Source organism: Vigna umbellata, chromosome 1 (genome assembly GCF_029865625.1).
Source record: "Vigna umbellata cultivar VRB3 chromosome 1, Vumbellata_1.0, whole genome shotgun sequence".
In the NCBI taxonomy this organism is placed as follows: Eukaryota; Viridiplantae; Streptophyta; class Magnoliopsida; order Fabales; family Fabaceae; genus Vigna; species Vigna umbellata.
The window spans coordinates 86,267,795-86,291,656 of record NC_142165.1 but is presented as its reverse complement, the minus strand read 5'-3'; the positions used below and the strand labels follow the sequence as shown (position 1 = coordinate 86,291,656).

The 23,862-nt window shown below is 30.4% G+C and overlaps 3 protein-coding genes across 5 annotated transcripts; all 3 read right to left on the bottom strand.

The window, feature by feature from the left end:
• Nucleotides 1-4: 4 nt before the first annotated feature.
• On the bottom strand, nucleotides 5-4,426 carry LOC124837178 (aspartyl protease family protein 1-like). Its single transcript, XM_047312472.2, has 10 exons — nucleotides 3,984-4,426; nucleotides 3,345-3,477; nucleotides 2,928-3,166; nucleotides 2,538-2,762; nucleotides 2,316-2,451; nucleotides 2,156-2,238; nucleotides 1,977-2,073; nucleotides 1,831-1,891; nucleotides 455-526; nucleotides 5-368 (listed from the first exon to the last, which is right to left on the bottom strand). Exons 1-10 carry the CDS (start codon nucleotides 4,283-4,285, stop codon nucleotides 169-171), a joined length of 1,548 nt encoding a protein of 515 aa, XP_047168428.2. The 5' UTR covers nucleotides 4,286-4,426; the 3' UTR covers nucleotides 5-168.
• Nucleotides 4,427-15,627: 11,201 nt separating this feature from the next.
• Nucleotides 15,628-19,352, bottom strand: LOC124837194 (Eukaryotic aspartyl protease family protein). Of its 3 annotated transcripts, none has more exons than XM_047312490.2 (10): nucleotides 18,786-19,352; nucleotides 18,195-18,352; nucleotides 17,543-17,778; nucleotides 17,239-17,463; nucleotides 16,996-17,131; nucleotides 16,827-16,900; nucleotides 16,645-16,744; nucleotides 16,479-16,536; nucleotides 16,126-16,197; nucleotides 15,628-16,020 (listed from the first exon to the last, which is right to left on the bottom strand). In XM_047312490.2, exons 1-10 carry the CDS (start codon nucleotides 18,949-18,951, stop codon nucleotides 15,791-15,793), a joined length of 1,455 nt encoding a protein of 484 aa, XP_047168446.1. In that variant the 5' UTR covers nucleotides 18,952-19,352; the 3' UTR covers nucleotides 15,628-15,790. The 3 variants fall into 3 exon arrangements, with proteins under 3 accessions (XP_047168446.1, XP_047168447.1, XP_047168445.2); XM_047312491.2 differs by having other exon boundaries at nucleotides 18,195-18,325; nucleotides 18,786-19,351; XM_047312489.2 differs by having other exon boundaries at nucleotides 18,195-18,342; nucleotides 18,786-19,350.
• A 1,377-nt stretch (nucleotides 19,353-20,729) lies between these two features.
• On the bottom strand, nucleotides 20,730-21,441 carry LOC148206672 (uncharacterized). Its single transcript, XM_088115670.1, has 3 exons — nucleotides 21,272-21,441; nucleotides 21,116-21,167; nucleotides 20,730-21,011 (listed from the first exon to the last, which is right to left on the bottom strand). Exons 1-3 carry the CDS (start codon nucleotides 21,424-21,426, stop codon nucleotides 20,823-20,825), a joined length of 396 nt encoding a protein of 131 aa, XP_087971796.1. The 5' UTR covers nucleotides 21,427-21,441; the 3' UTR covers nucleotides 20,730-20,822.
• Between the last annotated feature and the right edge of the window lie 2,421 nt (nucleotides 21,442-23,862).

The following is a 23,862-nucleotide window of genomic DNA, read 5'->3' as shown; positions in this document are numbered from 1 at the left end:
TATATGTAGTAACGTATGACTGAATTTTCCCAAGTTTACATCTATACTGGGTTCTTATATACAAGCCCATCAAAGACCATTATAATTGGAAAAAAGGAAAGCAAAAATGGTTCTGGTGTGGTAAACTAAAATGGAAAAAAGCTACTATTTTGAAGAACACTTGATTGGTCAAAAAATGGCTAAAAGTGGAAATAGGAGGAAAATAAATGTAAAAGTAGGTTTAATGATGAATGATGGATTAGGTGGTTTAATAGAGGGACTGGATGTAGCCACGGGATTGACAGCGGTTGCAGGAGGGACCGCAGGGGAAACAGCAGGAGAAGACGATGGGTTAATTGGTGGTGTATTTGAGAGCACATCATCATAACCTGACAATACCAGATAGCATTGTTTAACAACAGTGCAATGTGGAAGACCAATAAATTGAAACGTTGAAGAGATGAAATATACTCACAATTAGTTTCTTTCCATCCAAGATTCATGTTCTCACGATCGAAAACTATGTTGTAACCAGTCATGAAGTTCTCTGCAGTAATATAAAAATACAATCAGTGTTGCAAGTTTGTATGCATGGTTCAGCAAAAACGTTGATGTTTGGTCTAAACCTTGATTTATGATTTGCAGAAACTAAATAGAATTATGCTGTAGTTGTAACTTGCGATACTCATGACATGTCCCGTTTCACTAACCCATGCATGGAGTTTTACAAGTTAGAATTCGTTTTTGAGGATGGATTAGGGATTCGTGTGATCTGAAACCAACTTGGTGTTTTGTTTTATTTTCAAAATTTTCAATTTTCAATTATTAATTGCTAATCATATTCTTTTGACTTAAAGAATATGATTTCACATGATATATAATACACTTACATTAATATTACCTATTTTGAAAAATATCTAATAAAATACACTTACTGTGACACTTTACTTTTTAATTTTGTGACATAGTTATACATAAATTTTAATAACTTTTTTTTTCATCACACTTCTCAATAATCTTTTTTTGGTTTTAATCCTAAATAAATTTCTTATTTTTGATTTGGTGTCCAATAAAATTTTACATTTTGTTTTGGTTCTCGATTTTTTTTTTTCATTTTTGACCCCATGAAATATATATTTTTATTTTGGTTTCTAAGTTTAATAACATCTTTTAAGTATTGAGTTATCTTTTAAATGACCATGTGAATTATCAAGATGATACATATAATTTTTAAAAGAAAAAAATGTATTAATGTAGTGAAAACACTCTGTTCTCTTCTCTTTGATTAGGGGTTGCATTTCTTATTTCTTTTAATCTCCATTATTCAACGATGAAACTGAAAGTGTATAAATATCAATAAATATAGGATTTTTTTGTTTTGTTTTGTTTTGGAATTCTTCATTTCTTTTATATCATTGTCGAATAGAAAACACTAAAAGAAAAAGAAAAAAGTATGTAAGTGTTGATCAGTTAATGGATAACTCACCAATGACCTATAGGAGAAAATTAGAAATAAAAACACTACAGGACACCAAATAACAATACAAATTTTATGCCAATCCTAGTCAGCCTTGTTACTTCATAGATAGATGCAAATGAATCAAAACAAAAATAAATATTTATTGAGGACCAGAACCCCAAAAAAATATTTATGGAGGACCATATGTAAAATGTTTGAGGGACAGGAAAACGAAGTTGTGTATGAACCAAAATAAACTGTTCCAATCTGTTAAATGAATGGTCTTAATTGTAGGTGTTATATCAATAAAGGGACGATAATTGATTATTCCGAATGGAAAATTTGAAGATGAAAATTCTTTGAAGAAAAAAATGATTGAGTTAAATACTTACGTCCAATGATATTGATGCTGTTGCTCTTTTGGATTCCCAAACAAAGAAAGTTTCCTTCCTTCTGCATGTCAGAGAAAGGAAATGAGATTAAGAAGGTTGAGAATGATTAGAAAGCATGAAATTGGAAAAATATTTTGTGCTCCCACCTCACTAAGAATTATTACTATGGGATCCGTGACATAATAATCATCTCCACCTTTCATCGTTAGATTCACAGAAGGAACTGAGACTGTCTGATTTAGACTGCAGGTAAAGTGGAAATCAGTTTCTGATAGATTATTCAAAAACAAAATTATGTTAATGTTTGCTCTCAACCCAATATCACCTTATGTTATAACAGTACTCAAAAGGGACAACAGATTCAGTTGATTGAAATGAATGCCGATTTGCTTTGATCCGTGAATTGAACTGCAAATAAATTTTTCACAGCTTATGGCTTGAAACTCATTAATCCTTAAAAAACTGTTGCATAGTAGATTACTTACCATCTCACCAAGTCGTGTATAAGCTGGATCACTTATGTATGTAAACGAGGTACCAGAGTCAAATATTGCATGAAATTCAACATCAGCAACAAGATCTTCCACAAAAATTTGGGTTATGCTGATGTTATAAGTTGGACTGCAGGGATTAATTAAGCACCAGTACACAGTTAGACACAAGAATTTTTGTTGCTTCTGTTGTAAAGAGTCCAAACGTCCACTTACTGCAATTTGTCAAGGTTGAATGGTGTTTTTCTTTGGTCTGCCTTGCCAGTATCACCAAACGTGATTCTTCCAACACCATCAGATCCAAAACACATTGAAAAGGAATTTGAGATGAGCCCTTCTTTGGCTAGGATGCTAGGAACGGATCTATTATCCATTCCAAGTCCAAATAGGCCATTTGGAGTTCCCCCGTTTTGAAACGCACCAGTTTGAACTTGGCCACAACTGCAACAGATTAATTAATACCAAGAATCAAAACAGTTTCAAAGAAGCAACCATATTTAAATGTTAGTTCAAGAATCACAGTGAAGGGTTTGGCCTAGAGTTTATTGAACCTTCAAATGTAAACACACTGAGTAAGTATTTTCAGTTAGATGTTCAGTATTTTACCCAAAAATAATTCTTGTGTCAGCAGCATCTGCTATATCATCATCTGTGATTAAGTGCAACACGTCCTCTACCAAGATTCCCCTAGATGAAGTATCGTTTGAAAGATAGTCAACTCTATATCGACAGCTGCTGCCAGGTGAAGGACACTGTTGTTTCTGTGTACAATAGCTGCTATTGGTGCATGGAACTATGTTGCTTGTCGATGACTTATCAAGATTATAGGTATTAAGTTTAATTATCTGCCAATTTAAAGAAGGAAAAAGAATGGTGATGATGACGATGGTTGAGTATGAAAAATACATGAGTTTTGTTCAAGACTCATAAAGAAACCGCAGAGAAAGGAAAAGTGAATCCATTTAATCAAGAATGATCATGAAAAATCAAACAGAAACGCTTAGGGTAGACAGATTTAAATACCTTTCCTCTTGATATCAAATCGGGCACACACCTGGTACAATTACAAGGTAACCAAAACAAGTCACTGCCGGTATCCAACGCCACCAGAAACCATAAAGGTGGTGTCCCAACCGAAACATTTGCAAAATGCAAACTGAAATGCAAATAACGAGGAAATATTATCAGTACACAGACAGCAACATAGAAATTACGTAAAATGTGAAATTTTAGTGTTTGGATGAACAAATTTACTCAGTTTTAATCTCTGTTATCAACTGTTTCCAGAAAAAGAGCATTAAATTCAACAGTTAAGAAACCAAAACGCAATAAAACTTGCTCGTTCAGATATTAAAACTTACTATTATTACATATAGATTGAGCGATTCTTAAAAAGGTAAAATGTGAACAAGTATCAAAATAACAACTAAACCAAACCTTTTTCTTTAACTGACAAACCCTTTGGCATCAGAGTTCAATCTAAAATACATAAAGTGCCAGAACTTTTCAAGCAAAAAAAATTACATCTACACTTTCCAGCACAATTATTCTTCCAGGGTCATAATTTGAGGCAGAATTCTGACAAACTGACCCAGAAAACTTAACTTTTTGAAAGCAATACAAGTTAAAAAATTGACTAGTGGGGGTGAAGAATTGTCATACAATCCAAAGGCGGGAATCCGGTAAGTGTCATTGCCGGCGGCGAAAGTGAGCGGCGTAAGAGGATCGGCGGCGAGTCTCCGGCCCCGGAATATGCGATCTCTGTGGGTCATAGCAGCATAGTATTGAGGAGTTCCCTTCTGAGGAAGATCATCAACAATGCCCAGAATCCCCTTAACCGGATCCGAGAGCCTGTGGTGTATGTCAAACCCAAATGTGTCCAAACCATAACAACTCTCTGAAGCCAAACCCAACAGCACCACTAACATCACCCATGCCAAACTCACACACCCACAGCAACCCATGACTTGTTCAAGCTAACACTTTACTGTGTGTGGTGGAAAATTATGTAGCTTAGTTTTCCTTAAATTTTGTTGTGTTCCTCAATCTTTATGTTTGATGAAAAATGTTGAGTGGCAAAGAAGATATGGTTTATGTATGGTTTATGGTGTTTGACACAAACAGAGGTAGGCAAAAGTTTCAACTGTTTTTTGTGTCCCTTTGGGGATGCCTCAACACGTAAAATATGGGTCCCTTATTATCTTCATTAATTCAATTTAATTTAATCAGTAAGTTAGGTTTTTATTTATTTAATAAAAGTAAATCACAACTTGTTTACCATTTCTTATTTATTAGTGTTGCTATCTAGTTAAAATTGGATCATTATAATAATTATTGTAAATTTTTTAACTAAACAAATTATATTAATGTGTCCCTGGTGTATATGATTATAGAGAGTAGAAACTGCATACATAATTTTTTTGTATTATATAGTTGAGTTAATGCAACTTTCCTTTGAGTTGTTTTAGAGACACTCATAATATATATAGTTAGTAAAAATAAAATTACTAAATACTCTTGTATAAATGAAGATAAATACATTATTAACTCAATACAAATTATACATACATATATGTGTGTGTGTGTTAAAAAATATTATGAAAAAATATCGACCAGAATAAAATATTTCACGTATTGCTCCTTTGATTAAGTGAAATCTTATTTAAAGTTACAATTTTAAATTCTTGACTTTATTATAAATAAAAATCGTCATACTTCCTTCGTTATTAACATTGTTGAGTGCTTGAATGTCAAATCTTCTTTGTTTAACATTATTGACTAATGATAGTTAAAGATCAACTTGATCTTTAGTTAAAAGCCATAATTTATCATCTTAGATTCGTAAGTATTATACCATTCCAAAACTTGTAGTGATTGCATGATCAAGATGTATCATAGGGTCCAAAATTTTATAAATATCTTTTCGTACAAATTTTTTATATAGATTTTAGAAAATTTCCTATGAAAAATTTATTTACCAATTTTTGTGAATTTTATAAAATTCCACTAAATATTTATGAAAAAATTCAAAAAAATAAGAAAATTTCTAATAGTGATAACTTATACGCTAACTATTTTTAATAAATAAGATCATTGAATATAAAAACTCTTCTCTTTTATTAGTTTGGCAAATCTTTAATAGGCGTATATTTTTCTCAATTTCAATTTATTGCATTTTCCGGACTTATAAATTAAATACTAATAATTTTTATTAAGTGACGATATAAGTTAACTAAATTAAATACATCAAATTTCTGGATATATTTTATGAATTTTGACTGAGAATTATCAAAATATATATTTTTAATTAGGTATATTTAATGGGAGAAATACAGAAAAAGACAGTTTTATATAATAAAAGAAGTATATTAAAAAAGTAAAAGAACTATATTAAGTATTGGATTTTTTTATAATTCTTATAATGTAATTAATGTGTATTTCAACATAATAGAATGAATTTCGGTGACTTCTGTGGTTTGGTAGAAGGAGTAGATCAAGTCAACAGAAGTTGTATCAAATCAAATTTATTATTTAATTAATGGTAACGAGTACAATCAAATGCAAGTCAATCTTGCAAAAAAATCTTTTACAAGTCAACACGGTACGTATCCATAACTCAACTCAATTTTTTTTAAGTAAATTATTTTTCTTTGGTGTATAGAAAGATAAATTTATACTATATATAGGTAAAAATAAATTCTATATTACATATAAGAATGAATTACACTTTTAAAATAAAATCTAAGATTACGGTATTTAAAAATTTATCATAATAAAATTTATTATTTATTTAATTCATTTATAAATATCTCATTATAAGAAAAATATTAAAAAAATCTCAGTTTGATTGAAAATCTTATTACATATATAGGTACAAATTTATAATATAAAAGTAAAAACAAATTTTATTATATAAATGGGTTTTGTAGATATATATTTTATTATTATTCTTATTTATTGTATATGATTTTCTTATTTAAGATGATGCAGAAGGGAAGATCATTATAGTTTTTATTTTAAGCCTCACATAAAAACTGATAAATTGAATCATACATTTTATAATTTTTAATTTTCATAGCTTTTATTTAAATTTTTTCCAGTATATTATTTTTAAATAAAATGAAAAAAATGTAAATATAACTTTAAAAGCACGTATCGTTCTATAGAAAATATACAAGAAATACATATTTCATAAACTAGAAAATATACTATCTTAATTTTATCGAGGCTAACAGTTTAAATATATTTTAATTAATATATCAATCAAATGTTAGATGAGCTTTTACATTTATGATTTGATATATATATTTTAAATATAATACTGGTTTCGTCTAGTAATTTTAAAAGTTAAATATGTTTCTCATACCTTAATTTTTAATAAAATTTGGAATTATTCTCTTTTCAAAATTTTGATTTAATTTAGTCTCTTAACTTAAAAAATGTATGAATTTAATTATTTTAACTAAATTTTGTTAAGATTATTTATGATAGTATTGAAGTTGTTTATTGTTTGACATTTTTTCTTTCTTTAATGATAGTTAAGAAACCTAAAATAAACTTAACAAAATTTGGTTAAAAGAATTTAAATTCACATAGTTCTAAAAATAAAGGATTAAATTAGTTTAAAGTTTAAAAGAAAAATTAATTTTAATTTTTACCTAAAATTAAAAGACAAAAATATATTTAATCTGTGATTTTATTAATTAATAATGATTTTATGCATAATAATGTCTTTGCTAGACACAATCCAATTAATAACTTAAAAAGTGATAAAAATGACAAAGAATAAAATAATAGATTCAATTTTTAAAATGATAAAAGAAAAGTTATCCATGAAGATGGAACGAATAAAAATCTACTTGTTTTAGATGTTAAACATTTTTCTGTAAACAAATTTAAATGTTCACTGTTACTGTAGGGTTAGACCCGACTGATCAGGTATGATGTTGTGCTGAGTAGAATGGACTAAACGGCCGAGACATGGAAATGGACTTCATAGCCGGTCACAACAATAGTTAAACAAAATTGTCTGATTAAGACTAACATTAATGATCATTAAGAGGTAAATTAATTGGTTAGATTATTGTAAACTTTATAAATATGAGTTTAATTTTGAGGTAAAACTTACTTTTTAATAATTGAATTACTTCAACCCTCCATAAAAAAATTCTGACTTAAGCGTCTGAGTCAACCCCTCAAATCGAACAATTACTTAGAACAGAGAGGAAGTACACGTTCGTCCAAATCAAAAGTATCACGTCTGAGTCAACCTCTCAAACCGAACGATCACTTAGAACAAAAAAGAAATACACGTTCGTCCAAGTCAAAAGTATCAGGAATTATCCTTGTTCTATTCCAGCATAAACATTCACTTTTTTTTTAAGGATATTTAACTATCTTTCTTTTTGTTAAAAGCTTTTACTTTTCTATAGGTGAAATAATATGTATTAGACGACAATATCACACGTTGTATTTCAGCTATTAAACGAAACTAGTTTTAAAAAGTTTTTGAATCAAATTTTCTTTAGTCTTGGATTAATAACTCGTTTTCTTAAATAATATGACAACTCCTTGAATTATAAATTAAAATGTTATTGTGATCCTTATGATGCATAATCTATGATGTCTGACACAATACACGAAAATCTTTCAGTGGTTATAATGTTCTAAATGATAACGTATGATTGGAATGGAAATATTTGTTGGTGATTGCTCTTGATTTAACTATTTAATTTAAACTATAAATCATTCTTCTTTATAAATATACTAACTTATCCTTATTTTGTGATTGTATTCTTTTCTTTCTACTATAACAGTAAGTTATAGGGAGCAAAATATATTATAAGTGAGGAACCTAGCAATGATCCGGCTCGGAAATAAAGTAGATGTAGACGACTATATTGTATAACTCGTTTTGTATTACATGATATTTCTCTTATTTTTTATAATTCCCACATATGGAAATACTTTTACTTTTAAGAAATATTGTAATATATTTATGTAACCTTATGCATGTAGTCTTATTCTTAGAATCAAAAGATAAGATACTTAGTAAAATGTTCTACTAATCCAAGTGTTACAATTTACTCTTATATATTCTAATTGTGTCAATTAATTGCTCAAATTGTCTGAATATACAATTTTAGTTTGCTAGATTTTAATTGTTAATTAAATCCTTTAATTAAATATATAAGTTTTTATACCGTTTTATTGACGTGGACTACCATTGACTTTGCCAATGACTCATTTTTATTATAAATAACTAATAATCTTTTATCTCTTATTCACGTCCTTATTAATAATATTCTAATTTTCAAAGGAGTAAACTTTAATCTCAAACTCGTTATCCATAAAACCACATTAGTAAATTCAAATTAAAAAAAAAAATTAAATTATGAGAAACATATAACTATTACAATTAAAATTTAGAGACGAAAGTGACATTTTTTATATTTAAAATACCAAATTCATATAATTAAAACCTGACTACAGTCGCATAATTAAGAATTGAATTGATACAATAAGTTAAAGCAACTAAACTATTTACTTACTATATAAATGTGTATTTTAATTGTGAAATTGCCATTTCACTTTAGCCAAGTGGAAATACTTTCGAGTTAGTGTTGCTGATTGCGATGGGTGAAGTTGTTTTACCCAGTCTTTTGCTTGTGGTGCTAATTTTTTCTTTTAGGATTTGTTTTTTTTTTCTCTCATGTTTATGTCTTTTCTTTGTGATGCATGAATGAATGATGAAAAGGACAAATAGCTCATTAATGGAATTTGCACCAAAAGAGCTTCCATCATTTCCAAATAGTTTAGAGAAATGAGACAAAGTTGAGAGTCTCACTTTTTACAATTTAATAGGTTGATGAAAAGTATAAGTCCATGTCATTCCATTTTTAATTCAAATTCCGTCCCAATTAATCATAAAATTATACCATATGATTCCACTTAAACATAAAATAAAATATAAATGAAACTAATTTAGGTCGACTTTTTTATTTAATTTTAATTTTCTGGTTTTAAAATTTTCTTCTATAAAGATAGACTTTTTTTAATCTTTTAAATCAAATTATAATGAAAATTTTTACTTAAAATTTTGAAATTTATCCCATAATATGTAGAAAAAAATATGTTATAATATTTAAGTTAATTATACTTTTAGTGCTTGAAATTTGGAGTAATTCTAATTTTGATTTCCCAAATTAAAAACGAAGAAGGGTTCTTTAAGTTTGTCAAAATAGGAAAAAATGTAGTTTAATTTATAAACACTAGATTTAAGGGATTAAAACTGATTTTAAACTCGAATCTTAACTATTAAAAACTAGTTTTAGTTCCTCAAATTTTGTAATTCAAGGGCTAAAATTGTTTCCTTTTCAATTTTGGGGACTACAATTATTTCACCCATAAGTTTTGTGAGACTGATACAATTTACAAAAATTAAATTCTATTTAAAATATGAATTATATGAATAAATTCTTTTATAGTACAACGCCTGTACAAGCATAAAGGGACAAACTTGTCAGCATATCCAACTCTATTCACGAGTAATGTTTCGACAAAAATCAATTCATAGAAAAATTGAACTTTTCTTAGAGTGTGTGTTTTACGTCTTGTCCTTTACTGCCATATATTCTAAAGTTTCGAAAAGACAAGCTTGGAAAACTTAGTCAAAATTGTTTATCAATTTTATTTTCTAAAATTCTGATTATATTTTTTAATCAATTTGATTTTCAATGGTCTAATAAAAATATATTAATTAACTTTTCTTTGCATATTAAAAGAATATTTAAAAGTAAATAAATGATTTACTTAAATATAAACACTATAAGAATTTTTTTAAATAATAATCAATAGTGAAAATAATACGTTTAAAGATCAATTCTTTTATAGCCAAAATTTTGATAAATAATATCAGTGACCAATTTATAATAAAAATTATTTTAATTATTAATTTAGAGATTAATTATTATTTTAATTATTAATAATTTTTAGTTTATAAATTAATTATTAGGGTTAAATATGTTTTTAGTCTCTAAACTATTAAGCGAATTTGTTTTTAGTCTTTATTTCAAAGTAAGCTACATTTTAGTCCTTCTCCTTAAGGAAATCATAATTTTTCGTCTTCAAAGACTAACGGTGTTAAAAAAAACTGAGTTAACTAATGGTGGAGTTGCCACGTCATTTTTTTTCTCCCTCCTTGCATCTTCATCCCGTCCACCGCCCTCGTCAACTCTTTTTTCACCTTGCTATCTTCACCAACACGAACCTCCTCCACCACGCCAACGTCGACAGTTCTACCTCCAATAGCATTGCTACTGCCACTATTTCCAGAGAGTCCATTGTCGCTTTCCATGTTTGTTCCTCCGGCATTAACTGTTGTGTTGCCCCCATTTTGGCCATTGCTTCCATTGTTGCTTCCTGAAACACTTCTATTGATACAGATAAGGTTGTCTTTTATAGGCTGGAAAGATATGGTGATGACGATGCAAGTGGGGTCCCATCATTCATTTAAAGATCTGATTTAGAAGCTGAAAACACAAGATTTATTGCCTCCAATGGCACAACTTCTATATCTGGGAATAAAAGAACCAACTTTCCAAAGCAGAAAAAGAAACCCAATGAAAATTAACCAAAGCTGAAGGGACAAATTGTGGAATTGTATCACGAGTCTGATTGAAAGAAACCCCACAAATTCAATTTCAGAGAAAAAAAAAATAAAAAAAAATAAAAAACAGACATTTGGGAAAAAAAACCTAATTTGCAGATTGGGGGAAAAACCAGTAACTGTGACGGTGAATGGACATGATCACGACGCTTCCGCTTTGTGCGATTCTCTGCAAAACCTTCACCACCAAGAACGCGCTAGTGGAGTCAAGTTCCAAGGTTGGCTCGTCCAGGAACAATAGGATCGGGTCGTGGATAATGTCGATGCCGATGGAAACTCTCTGACGCTCTCCGCCTGATTCTCCGCGGACCTTCGTCGCCAATGACTGTTTTCGCAGCGTTCCGAAGTCCTGGCTGCTCGATGAGAGCTTGGACATGGGCGTTTTTCTTCGACTTGGAGAGCGTGCGCGAAAGTCTGAATTCCGCTGCGAACATCAAAGTCTCTTCCACGGTGAGCACAGGGAAGAACTGGTCGTCTTGCATCACATACGGAGAGATCACCTTCAGAAGACGCGATTCCAGCATGCCACCGTGCCTTTTAGATTTCCCTTAGGTGATTCGGTTCGCCAATGCGTCGATCAGTGTTGACTTTCCAGAACCGCTAGCGACGAGGATCGCCATGATCTCGCCGTCGCGCGCCTCGCCGGAGATATCGTTAAGCAGCATCTTGGTCCACCTGAACATGCTCTCGCCGACGGCAGGAGCCTCGCTAGGGAGGGAGAAAAGTTGGGAAGATTGACTGTGTCATAAAAGTAAATTGATGTGGCACTCCACGGTTAGCCAACTCAGCTCCTTTTTAACGTCGTTGGTTTTGGAGAACGAAAAATTATAGTTTCTTTAAGGAGAAGGACTAAAATGTAGCTTACTTTTGAAAGATGGACTAAAAATAAATTCCCTTCACTAAAAACATATTTAATCCTAATTATTATAGTGTTAATTATTTTTTATCATTAAGTTGTTTATTACTTAAAAATTTTATTGAAATAAATATTAAGCTAAGAGAAATACTTACATAAAATATCTATAAATTGGTTGAAAGAGTTAGTAAAAAAATACAATTTTCCCTTAATATCTCGTTATTGTTACATTATTAAAGTATAATAATAGTGTGTAGTTAACGAAAATAAAGGGGGAAAATACATATCTTTATACCTCTTTTTAGATGTAACAATTATCTTACATGAGATTTGAGTGTAAAATATTATAATTTATTGTAAATGAATTAAACTAATGAATAATCTGAGCATTTTATCAGCCAGTGAAGTGAAGAAGTTTAAAAAGAATGAGCAAAGAAGTAAGTGGAGATGGCCTATCATCTATTCGACAAAAGACTATATCAGTTGACTGAGTGAATATAGTTTGAATGTGTACAGCGTGTAGAAAACGAATGCGTGTTCTTCATTTGTGGAAAAGTTTGAAAGACTTGCCACAGGAATCAGATGACTACGCGTACACCCATCATATTCAATAGGTTAACATTCTATTGCATATATTTTCATCATATTAAATGTATTTGGACAATTTATATATAATTTACTTTCAAAAATTTAATCAGTTGAAATTTTTCTTTCAATAAATTTAAGAGTCGAGTCATGTAAGATAGTGTAAAAAAAAAAACAATTTTTCCTTGTTATTCAATGATGAATCATTATGGATGTATTTTGAAGATGGTTATTATAAAAATTAGTAAATTTGTCAATTTCATTTTATTTTCTCTCTCTTGATCTAATCCATTTTGCAATTTCCCCTTTATTTTTTATACAACCCGAGAGAGAACTTCAGAAAAGAAAATAATATGTAAAGAAAATGGAATTATAAAAAAGGATTAAACTTTGTCTTATATGTTATATCAGAGACTTTTCTCTTCTCTTATATTCACTAGCTTAAGTAGGAAGAATGACAATTCTACTTAAACTATATGATACTCAAAATAAAATACCGATAACGGATTGCGTAAATATTCATTTAATGAGAATAAATTCAGATATCCACTTGCAAAATTTATTAAGAATGTATCAGGGGTTTTGTATCTAATTTATCTTTTTTCTACTTTTACTTTATAGTTTTAGGTTTAAGAGCACTTTCTATTTCATTGTACTTCAGTTTGATTCGACTTAATTTAATTTTAGTACAAGTTGACTTATTTTATCTTTCTATATGAGTCAATTGATCTCAATTTTCGATAGTGGTAAGTTTGTCCGGACTTTCGGCTCGAGTTCATGACTCTCGACCTTTGGTTTGAAAGAGTTTGTCTCAAATTTTTGTTCGAAATAGTCTATCACGACCTTTAGCCTAGGCTAGTCCATCTTAACCTTCAGTCTGAGATGACCCGACTCAATATATTACCCAGATTAAATATATTGTTTTTAAAAATTAATTAAAGCCTTATAGTGAAATCAAACTTATCTTAACCCTGACTCTAACTTGTTTAAGATGAAGTTTTTTCAAAGTAGACTAAGGTTGATCCATGGGTCATGAATCAATTTGACAATTCTAACTGACCAATGATATTGTGAAGAGTGAAGGTGATGATAAATAAACTTTTGATTTATATCGTTTTTCTTTTCCATTCCAAACTCCTTAGCATGCACTTTTTTTAGAATGTAGAACTTGGAAAATAGGTACAAATCTTGCAATCTAAAAGCATTTTGAGATAATAATACTCTCTAAAGTATGTAATGTGAAATGAAGTCTATTATGGATTACACAATTCAAAACAAACTTCTATATCCAAAAAGGCATTATGAATGAAATTCAGAATATACTTTTATGCATAAAATATTAGATTTTGTAATCTAGAATATATTTTCATATCTGAAAGTGCATTTTGGATTGCACAATTATTTTTCCTACATAAAAGTACATTCCAAATTGTGAAATATAAAATACAATTATGAGTCTAAACCTCTATTCTAGATTGCACAACCTAGAAGAAGACACTTTTATATATAAAAATATTTTGTTGAATATGCAATATAATATCTATGGTTTATAACTACATATTTTCTATTGTTGTATGTGTTGTCATCATTGATATTAGTGATGTTATAGAGACTTGTCACGTGACAACTGAAAAGATACATCTCGCTTAGGCCTTGTTCTTTTGAGTGGATTTGAGGGAGTGAATTTGAGGGGATTTGAAGATAAATTTTTTTGTCGTTTATTTGAATGAATTTGGAGGTAAATGAGAGTGAATTTGAAAATAAAATTTGTGAGAATTAATATAGAATTGTATTGACGTGACAAATTAAAAAAATTTATTTCCAAATTCACTCTCATTTACCTCCAAATTCACTCAAATAAACGGACAAAAAAATTTATTTCCAAATTCTCTCAAATCCCCTCAAATTCACTCCCTCAAATCTACTCAAAAGAACAAAGCCTTAGAGAGTTATATTGATCATGTTGCCAAAAATAATTATTTTCTTCAAAATCATGAAACTGAATATTTTAAAGATGTGTTAATATTTAAAATTCAAATTAATTTTAATTAAATGATTCTTAAATATATAATTTATTTAATAGGAATTAGCATGAAATACAAAGTGGGCTTGCTGTACTACCCACAAATCTGCATTTTAGTGGGCTGAAGGAAGCTTCTTCCAGCACCTCCATAAATTTCTCCCTCACCTGCATATAAATAAATTTTCATTTTTTTTTCTTTTCGAATTGAGTAATCTGAAAAAAAAAAGTTTTACAAGTCAAAAATTACTTCTAAACAATTGAAGAGGATTAACAAAAAATAATTTTTAGATGTATATTTCATAAATCATTTTATATTTACCACAAAAATATTTAATATCTAAACATTTAATTTGCAATGTGTTGCCAAATATATTATATTTTTTATTTATTATATAATTTTTTTTAAAATTTCATTCATTAAAATATTTTATAAAATAAATCTAACTAATTTAAATAACATTTTATATTATTTTTAACATTAATGACAATTTAATAATCTTATTTTATTTATTTATTAATTTTTTTAATCTATCATATTAGTTAAATCACTCACAATCTACCATTGGATACTTCAATTTTTATCTATTTTTTTGTATTTCTTTTTCAGAAAATATCGCAAAAGGAGCATTGAAAACCGGTTTCCACAATTAAATATTTTGAATACATAGAAGAAATTGAGATAACTAATTTATTATGGTTCTATACCCGTGCACAAAGAAATCCATTCAATGATGGTCGATTTTTGTCATTGTACTTTTCATTATTTGAGAATAAAGAAAGATTTACTTCTAAAATTTTTATAATTAGTACAACTTTATAGGGATCCATCTCGTCAACAGAATCAATTAAAAAAACCCCTCCCTTTCTTTTTTGATCCCAATCTTTTATCTTTTCAGCCCCTTCAAAATAAACATGCATGGAAAAATATAGTGGAATCTGAAAACATTGATAGAGACGGATCACAGGTTCGGTAGAATAAAAGTAATGAGGATTAGGTGTTCTGTCCCAGCTTGCGGATCAGAAACATGCCCTCGTGGATTGATGTTGAAATAAAACCATCTACTTTACACGCCATCACAATTGTTCCTTGCTGGATGGACTCAAATGTTCCTTCCTAGCTAAACTATGAAAGTATATATATGTTCTCCTCCTTCGACAAGTAACAGAATAACAATTGGGAAGGGAAAATACAATGCAAATGCCATTTACTGATTTACAATGTGGTTTTATAGCGTGAGTAAAATTCATACATAAATTCTCCGTGACTGGACTATATCAACATACTCTTATATCAACGTAGGATCAAAAACTACCACTGGCCCCATACAAATGAATGATTATGGAATATAAACAAAACAGAACACAAGAAATCCCAGTAAAGTTGGAAGTGAAGTATGGCTATAATGTGAAGATGGTGATGATGCAGTTGACCTCTGAGAGTTGTATTTGGACTTTGTGGATGAATCCGTGGCAGGGTAGTGACCAAGCCCAGCAGCGACAGCAGGAGGTACATCTGCGTGTGAGTGTGGTCTTATAGGGATGGCATTGCGATCCTCAATGTCATAACCTGTTTAGGGCTCAAAGTGTGAGCATTTGTTTCTTAGGCATTAAAGTATGGCTACAAAATTTAGCATAGAGGAATCGTAAGCACAAGAAGAAAATAAACACTGACAATCAAATTTCTTCCATCCCAATACGAGTTTTTCTCGGTCAAATACCACACGGTAGCCAGTCATGAAGTTTTCTGCAATAAACATCAGAAGCTGAGGTGTAAACAATCATTATGATCATTTAGAATTATGGACTGGAAAATAAACATATAAAGAATGCATGCATCATTGGAATTTTGAAAGATAAAAAGGAAGAAATGGTGCACTGACACAAGACACCAAGTTGTTAACAAGACGCATTCTTATTTAGTTTGATTTAATTTAAAGTAATACTTGTCCCCAGGGGTATTTAATTGACTTCTGGTTCATAAAGAACATACAGCCCTGAAATATTCAAAAAGTAGAAGAGACTTACGTCCAATTATATTTAGTTCGGAACTTTTGACAACTGCTAGACAATATACAAGTTCGCTCTGTAAAATGGCAAGGGAAGGAACATCATGTTAGTTATACGTATATCCTCAAAGTTAACACAATTGTTGGATACTTATTTTGAAGAATAATCCAGCAGGAAGTAACACCTGAGTAGAGATAATAATTATTGGATCATAAACAGCAAAATGGCTTCCACCTCCCATAGTTAAACTTACACTAGGAATCAGGCTAGTGTTTGCATCAGGACTGTCCATCATAAGAAAGAATACTTAGAACTTGAAAGAAAAACAATTAATAATATTAAATAATATTCCAATAGTTTTATGACCTCATGTCATAGCAATATTCAAAAGGGATTCTTGAATCTGATGGCCGCCGCCTGTCATGTACTTGGGAATGAAACTGCAATATAAAAACTTTGGTAAGTTTTGGCCACGATGAAAAATCTAGCTGAATGTAAGGATATTTTATCCCATTTTAGTACTTCAAGTGCTTACACTCTCAGTAAGTCTCGTATAAGTTGGATCAACCAAATATGTGAAAGAGGTCCCAGAATCAAAAAGAGCCGTGAATTCCACATCAATTAGAGTTGTTCCTACACGGACTTGAGTGACTGTGACGTTATAGGTAGGGCTGCAAAGATGTATCCAAGCATAGGAGAAGTAAGCAATCTTTGCATTCAATTAATGTTACTTTAATTTCATACAATCGGAGGCAAGTAACAGGGAATTACCACTTACTGTGATGGATTCAGATTAAACGGAGTCTCGTCTTGATCAAAACTTCCCTTGTCCCCAAAACTTATCCTTCCAATGCCATCACTCCCAAAACACATGGAGAATGAATCTGCTGTAAATCCTTCTCTAGATAACATGCTAGGAACTGATATTTTCTCCATACCTAGCCCAAACAAACCGTTGGGAGCAGCAACATCTAAGAACGATCCACTCTGAATTTGTCCGCATCTGCAACACATAAATTAAAATTACTCAGATAAGTGTAGCATTGATTAGTTTTGGTAATTTAACAACGAAGGAAACTGACCCAAATATGACATTTGCCTCAACAAGGTCATGGTGATTATCATCTTTTGTCAAGTGCAGAACGTCTTCCACTAGTATTCCTGATGTAGACGTTTCAGCAGAGACATAAGAGACCATGTAGGGGCAGTTGCTGAATGTCCCGGGGCATTGACTGCGGTGCATGCACAGACTGTTGTTACAAGTAACCTTCTTGCTAGTTGAAGATCCATTAGGATTGTATATTTGAAGGTCAAAATCCTGCAAAAACAACGTTTTTAATTGAGAAACAAAGCAGGCGACAAGACACAAGACTTGCATATCTAGAACGTAAGAACCATCTTCCACATATTAGAAAGCTAGCACTTAATGTTAAAAATGTTTTTCACTCGAGGAATAAAAGGGGGAAAAAGAAAGCCAGAAATGTCATTTACTGGGGTGGATCACATGAGAACCTCACTAAATACAGTGTGGCCCAGGTAATTGAATGGGACCTAGATACATTTCATCTAATAATAAAATCATTTATTCAATGCAATGTTAAAAGAAGTGCCCTTCTTGCAACATGCCCTTAAAATAACTATAGCCAATTAGAGAAAACCCCTATAATCAACAACAATATACTATAGGAAAAACTTCATTTCAGTCACAAAAAAAAAAAGGAAAATAAAACATACCGAAGCAAAGGCCGAAGCAAAGGCTGGGCTATCAGTAGCAGCACATCTTGTGCAATCACAAGGTACCCAGAACAGGTCACTTCCGGTATCAAGCGCCACCATGAACTTCACTCCCGGTGTCCCTATTTCAACTGTCGTATAATGCAAACTGTATGAATCTCCAGAAGAAAAAGAAAAAGTTAAAGAAAACCAGGAACCAATCTCCAAGAAAAAACATTACTGACAAAAATTCGTAACATCACCGAAATCATTAACAAAGAATGGTCAAACTCAAACATTATTCACATCTAAATAGTAATTTCTCTCCTTCAAAATTCAAACCTTAAGCCATTGTCTCTTCATTAAACTGATAACTAAATTATTATAAAGAAATTATTAATCAATTTAAATTAAAAGAAGAATCTAATTTTCAACTATTCATACACTAATTCTCACATTATCAACGAATTAAAAACCGTTTTAACACAATTATTAAATCTTCCTATCATTTTATGGTTAGAAAAGAGTAGGAAGAGATTGTATTTAAATTAAAATCTTGAAAAATAAACCTTTAAATAATGACAATAGAAGAATCAAAGAGAAGAAAAGTACAATCCGAGGGAGCTGATGCGGAAGGTGGAGTTGCCATCGGAGAAAGCGAGACCGGCGTCGATCTGAGAGAGTTTGCGGCCGCGGAGGAAGCGGTCGCGGTCGGCCAACTCAGCGTAGTACTCGACGGTGCCCTTTTCGGGAGGAGGGGGGATTCCGGCGGCGGCATGGGACCACTTTCTGACGGGTTCGGAGTGGCGGTGGTGCATGGTGAACGTGTAAACGTGGTCGTGGCACTGGCAAAACTCCCAGAGGGAGATGAAGGTGACAACAACGACGAAAACGAAAGCGAGCATTTTCTTCGTTTGGGTCCTCTACGCTAACCCTCTCCCGATAAACCCCGCATTGCTCGGTGGAGCCTAGGGTTTGGCGTGGCGGAACAAGAGAAGATCTTGGTGTGACGTGACTGAGATCTTGGATCGAAACAGGGTCGTTTTTGGTCACTGTGTGATGATGTCTATGTATGAGTGGGTGAGTGAGTGAGTGCTTTATTATATGAAAATGCCAGAGCCATGTGAGTGGGTCCCACCACCGCGCTTTCACTTTTTAACGCTGCCCAGCTCTCCAATGGCGGCTCCTCTGTTCCGTTTTTGTTTCTATAAATATACGCCATCGCAAGCTTCAACTTGCTCAAACAATTCTATAACAATACACTGTAATTAGCATTCCCATTAAAAATGTCATTTTATTATGAGTTTTATGAATATGGTTTTTCCAAAAATGGAAGAGAACTTTTTTTAGGTAAATAACTTTTTCAGTTTCAAAAATCCCATCATGGAATTTCCTTTAAAATAGAGTTTATGTATATTTATTCATAAAAATATATATTTTCACATTCAATTTTTTTTACATCCACTTTATATTATTATTTACTATTTTTTAATTTTTTTTTATAAATACCCAACTTTACTTTTTTTTTATGATCATTTTACTTTTCAGTGGATTGTCAAATGTTTTTGGTATCAAATAAATTTTTTCTTTATCTATTTCTTTTGTGTTTGTTCTTTGATGCAATTGGATTTAAGGAGAGGGAATGGATGAAGGGTCTACGATGGATAAGGAGATGAAACAAAAAAGAAAACTCATGTAATGCGTACTTATATAGAAGTTCTGATCACAAGAGAATCAATTTTTTAAAATGATAATAATTCATTCTTGGTAATAATTGTTTGAGAGAACCAATTCTCAAAATGAAAAATCAATTTTGAAATCCTACTCATATATATAAAAATTGATTATCTGATTCTTTTATATATATATATATATATATATATATATATATAATTGGTTTTATAATTATATAATATAAATAATAATAATAATAATAATAAAATAGATAATAAAAACAATAAAAATTTATATTATAAAGATAATTGGATGATCTTACATTCAAAATAATTCTTTTTTATCATCCACATCAATTAATTTATTCACAATTTTTCATAATTTTTTTTTCATTTTCTCACATTTTTTTACTATTTTCCCTTAATTCAAGTAATATCTTGCATTTCTTTTTCTCTTCAAATTTATTGTTTTTTTCCTACCTCAAATTCATCCTGGGATCCAAACAAAACATTAAAACATGCAAACTCTTAATTTATGTAAACATAAAAGATATATTAAAAGTTTAATAAAACAATAACAACTTACAAAACAACAATCCTAATAAAACCTACCTAATTTATGTGTATGGTGTATATAACAAAATCACCATATTACCCAACAAATTTAGACTATATAGTAATTGTTTGAACCTTAACTCGGGTGAGATAAACATTAAGATCAATATCACATTTGCGATATTATGTGTGTTGCAGTTCAGAATTACATATCTTTAAAATGTTTATCTCAAAAGATCTAGTTCACAACATACCTCTTTGGAACAATAACTATTTACATATTCAACCTTAAGAACATGTATATTTAGAGACTAATTATCCTCAATTACCTACGTCATTCCCTTAAATGTTACTTCTACACTATGAAAATTTGTGTAAACCCTTATCTTGCATGGCTACTTTTCTTCCCATCTTTTGTGATTCACATAGGGGAAGCAGAGATGAAACCAAATTTATCCGAGAGTTTGGCTCGTGCTAATGGTGAAACAACTTCAACTTGGTGAAGAAACTGCACGTCATGAACCAATGGATTTTCCGTTCTGCGTGGAGGAGAGCCATAATAACAACAAGGCAAGCATCCATTGCATAGGAATTCCCTCGCATCTGCATTCTGGATTAACAACATTCACTAACCACCATCACAACGCTGTATATCTGATCTAATTGCTCAGACCAATCACTTTTTTATTTCCATTAATTTAAGAAAATCCAAACCTTTTCGGAGATCATATCGAGAACTTGGCTTCCATTATCGACATTTGAATGACTGGCGAGAAGAATAACAGATGAAAAGAAAAACAAAAGGAAGGAAAAGTCAGCATTAAATGAGGTGTTGTTGGCATTGATTTTATGATGGAAAGTGAATAAAACCTGTGTTTGTTACACTTAATTGGCCTGAGGAATTCAGGTATGGAAGGTGAGAGCTTTCTGGGCTTTGGACAGAGGGGTTGTGATTCAACCCTTTTTCTTTCTGTGCCTAAATCAGCAAGGTTGCTTTTCACTGGTTGATGATGATGATGCTGCATGTTCTGACCTAAGTGATGAAGAACAATGGAAGTTATTTAGAAGTGAAAGAAAAGAGCAAATCATGACCTGTGACTCGCGCCATTCAACCTATTTATCCTCTTGTTGAATTGGTTATAGTGAGAGTATCAGTTACATTGAAAGTATAGCCACACATTTCAGAGAGAAAGTTCCATGTCACAATACGATGGATTCAGATTCAAAACATGCTCAACTATGAAGAAATATTTGCACTTGTTTGGTTCTTAGTGAATATAGCATCGTTCTTTGACTATGACATCCTTTCCAACGTCACACTTCAAACCATTCATTTTCTCTCTTAAATTACTAAACTGCATCATTTTTTCTCTTTATTTTAGTACAATTCAACATTTTACAGTCATCTCATCTACCCTAGACAGCTATCACTTACCATCTTTATGCATTTAATCTAACTACTTATATTATTCATTATAACTACTTTTTATTTATTTCATTAATAAATATCTACTTTCTATTTGAAATAACTAGTGGCTTGAACAAAAGTTAATAATCAATACATTTAAATGCAACCTTCCTTTTTCAATCCCAAATTGAATTATTAAACGCGTTTTAATTAGTATTTGGCGTGTGTTGTACAAAATATGTTTTACTTTCATATAACTTACGTTTATGATAAATAAATATTTTTTAGTCTATGAATTATATTTTTAATTTATGTTAAATAGTTTATATTATTCTACAAATTTATTTTAACTTAATGATAATTTCTTAAAAATTATTAGTTTAGTGATAAATATTGGACAGAGAGCTTGATAGAGAAAAACAGTTATGTATATATAAATAGAGATAAAGAGATATTAGAAACATTTTTTTAGATAATGGTTGGGTATTTGAAAGTGTGGAGCAAGTCATTATAATTTTAGGCCTATAATAGTCCTTAAATTTATTTTAACTAAACAATAAAAATATCTTTAACTTAATACAATTAATTACCATTTAAACTAAATTAAAAGTAATATGGAAATTAATTAAAATGTAATATTGAACTCGTTTAAAATGGGAACATTTTAATGATATTTAAAAGTATTGGAAAATTGGATATGTTGCTTAATATCTGGGAAAGTAACTCATTAAAATGTTCCCATTTAAAAATGAAATTCAAATTTATAATACAATATATAATTCAAATTTACGAAACGTAGAACTCGTTTACAACCAATAATTTATGAGTTCATTTTATATTAACAGTTTGTAATAATATTTAGGATACTTATTTTATCTTGATAATATGTATGTTTTGATATGTTGAGTGTCTTTAGTAGTGTGCTGGAGAGTAAATTACTAATTTGATATCCAAATTATATAAGTTAAATTGTTGTTTTAAAAAGCTTCACTTTTCATTCCTTTTCTCTTTCTTTTTCTACTCTCACTTCAATCCAAATGTTTTTTGTTAAAATTGTATGTTAAATGTTAAAGAGAGCATGCACATTTACTTTAGTATCAATACGTTGACACAGTTATATTTTCTTACATGTCAAATTCATTTGACATGTAAAGCGTTCTCTACATTTTTTAGTTAGAGGAGGATTCAGGAAGATGGAGAATTGAGGGTAAAGTTATCATTTTCATACTATTTTGAAATTTAGTGTTTTTCTGTTGACTTTGGTCGCTCAGATTTCATTCTCATTGTATGGTGTTTTTATGTTCATTTGAATTTTATTGTGTGGCTATTAATAATCGGGACACATTTCATTTGTTTTTCCTTTTGTTTTTTTAATATAATTTCGTTTCTTCATCATTTATTTCAGTTATATGGAATCTGCTTTTGTGAGATGAAATCTTTGTTGTGAATGTAGTTTGTTGAAGTTTTTGTTTACGAGAAGATTGTATAAATCAGGTTGGAATTTGCTTTTGTTCACTAGTTAAAAAAAAACCGTGTCTATTACGTTTCGATTCTCACAAATGAAAGCATAAGAAAGTGAAAGTGAGGTAACATTTTTGTAATTTTCGAAAATATATAGATTACGGTTAAAAATAAAATTGAAGTTATATTGTTACGAAACCGAAGCATAAAAAAGACAGTGATATTTTTTCAATTGATAACTCTGTCCTCGGTTATTTTGAAAACCGGTGCCATCAAATCTTTATGCGTTGGTTATATTTCTAATTGAAGAATAAAAAAATTGAAACAAATTTCAAAATTTTCACTAAAAATATTTTTTTTTTACTTTTTCGAAAGACAACCGTTCTTAGTAGAACTGAAATCATATAGTCCTTTTTCTCCTGTTAATAGAATAACCAAGCACTTTTCTTCACTTTCGCTTTGCTTCTTCTTTGCTCAAACTCTTCTTATAAGATCAAGTTTTCAGCAATCTAACATAGGTAATTTTTCTTTTATTTTACACAAATGCTCATTGATTTCTTTCATTGATTAACTACATCATCAAAAGCTCCCA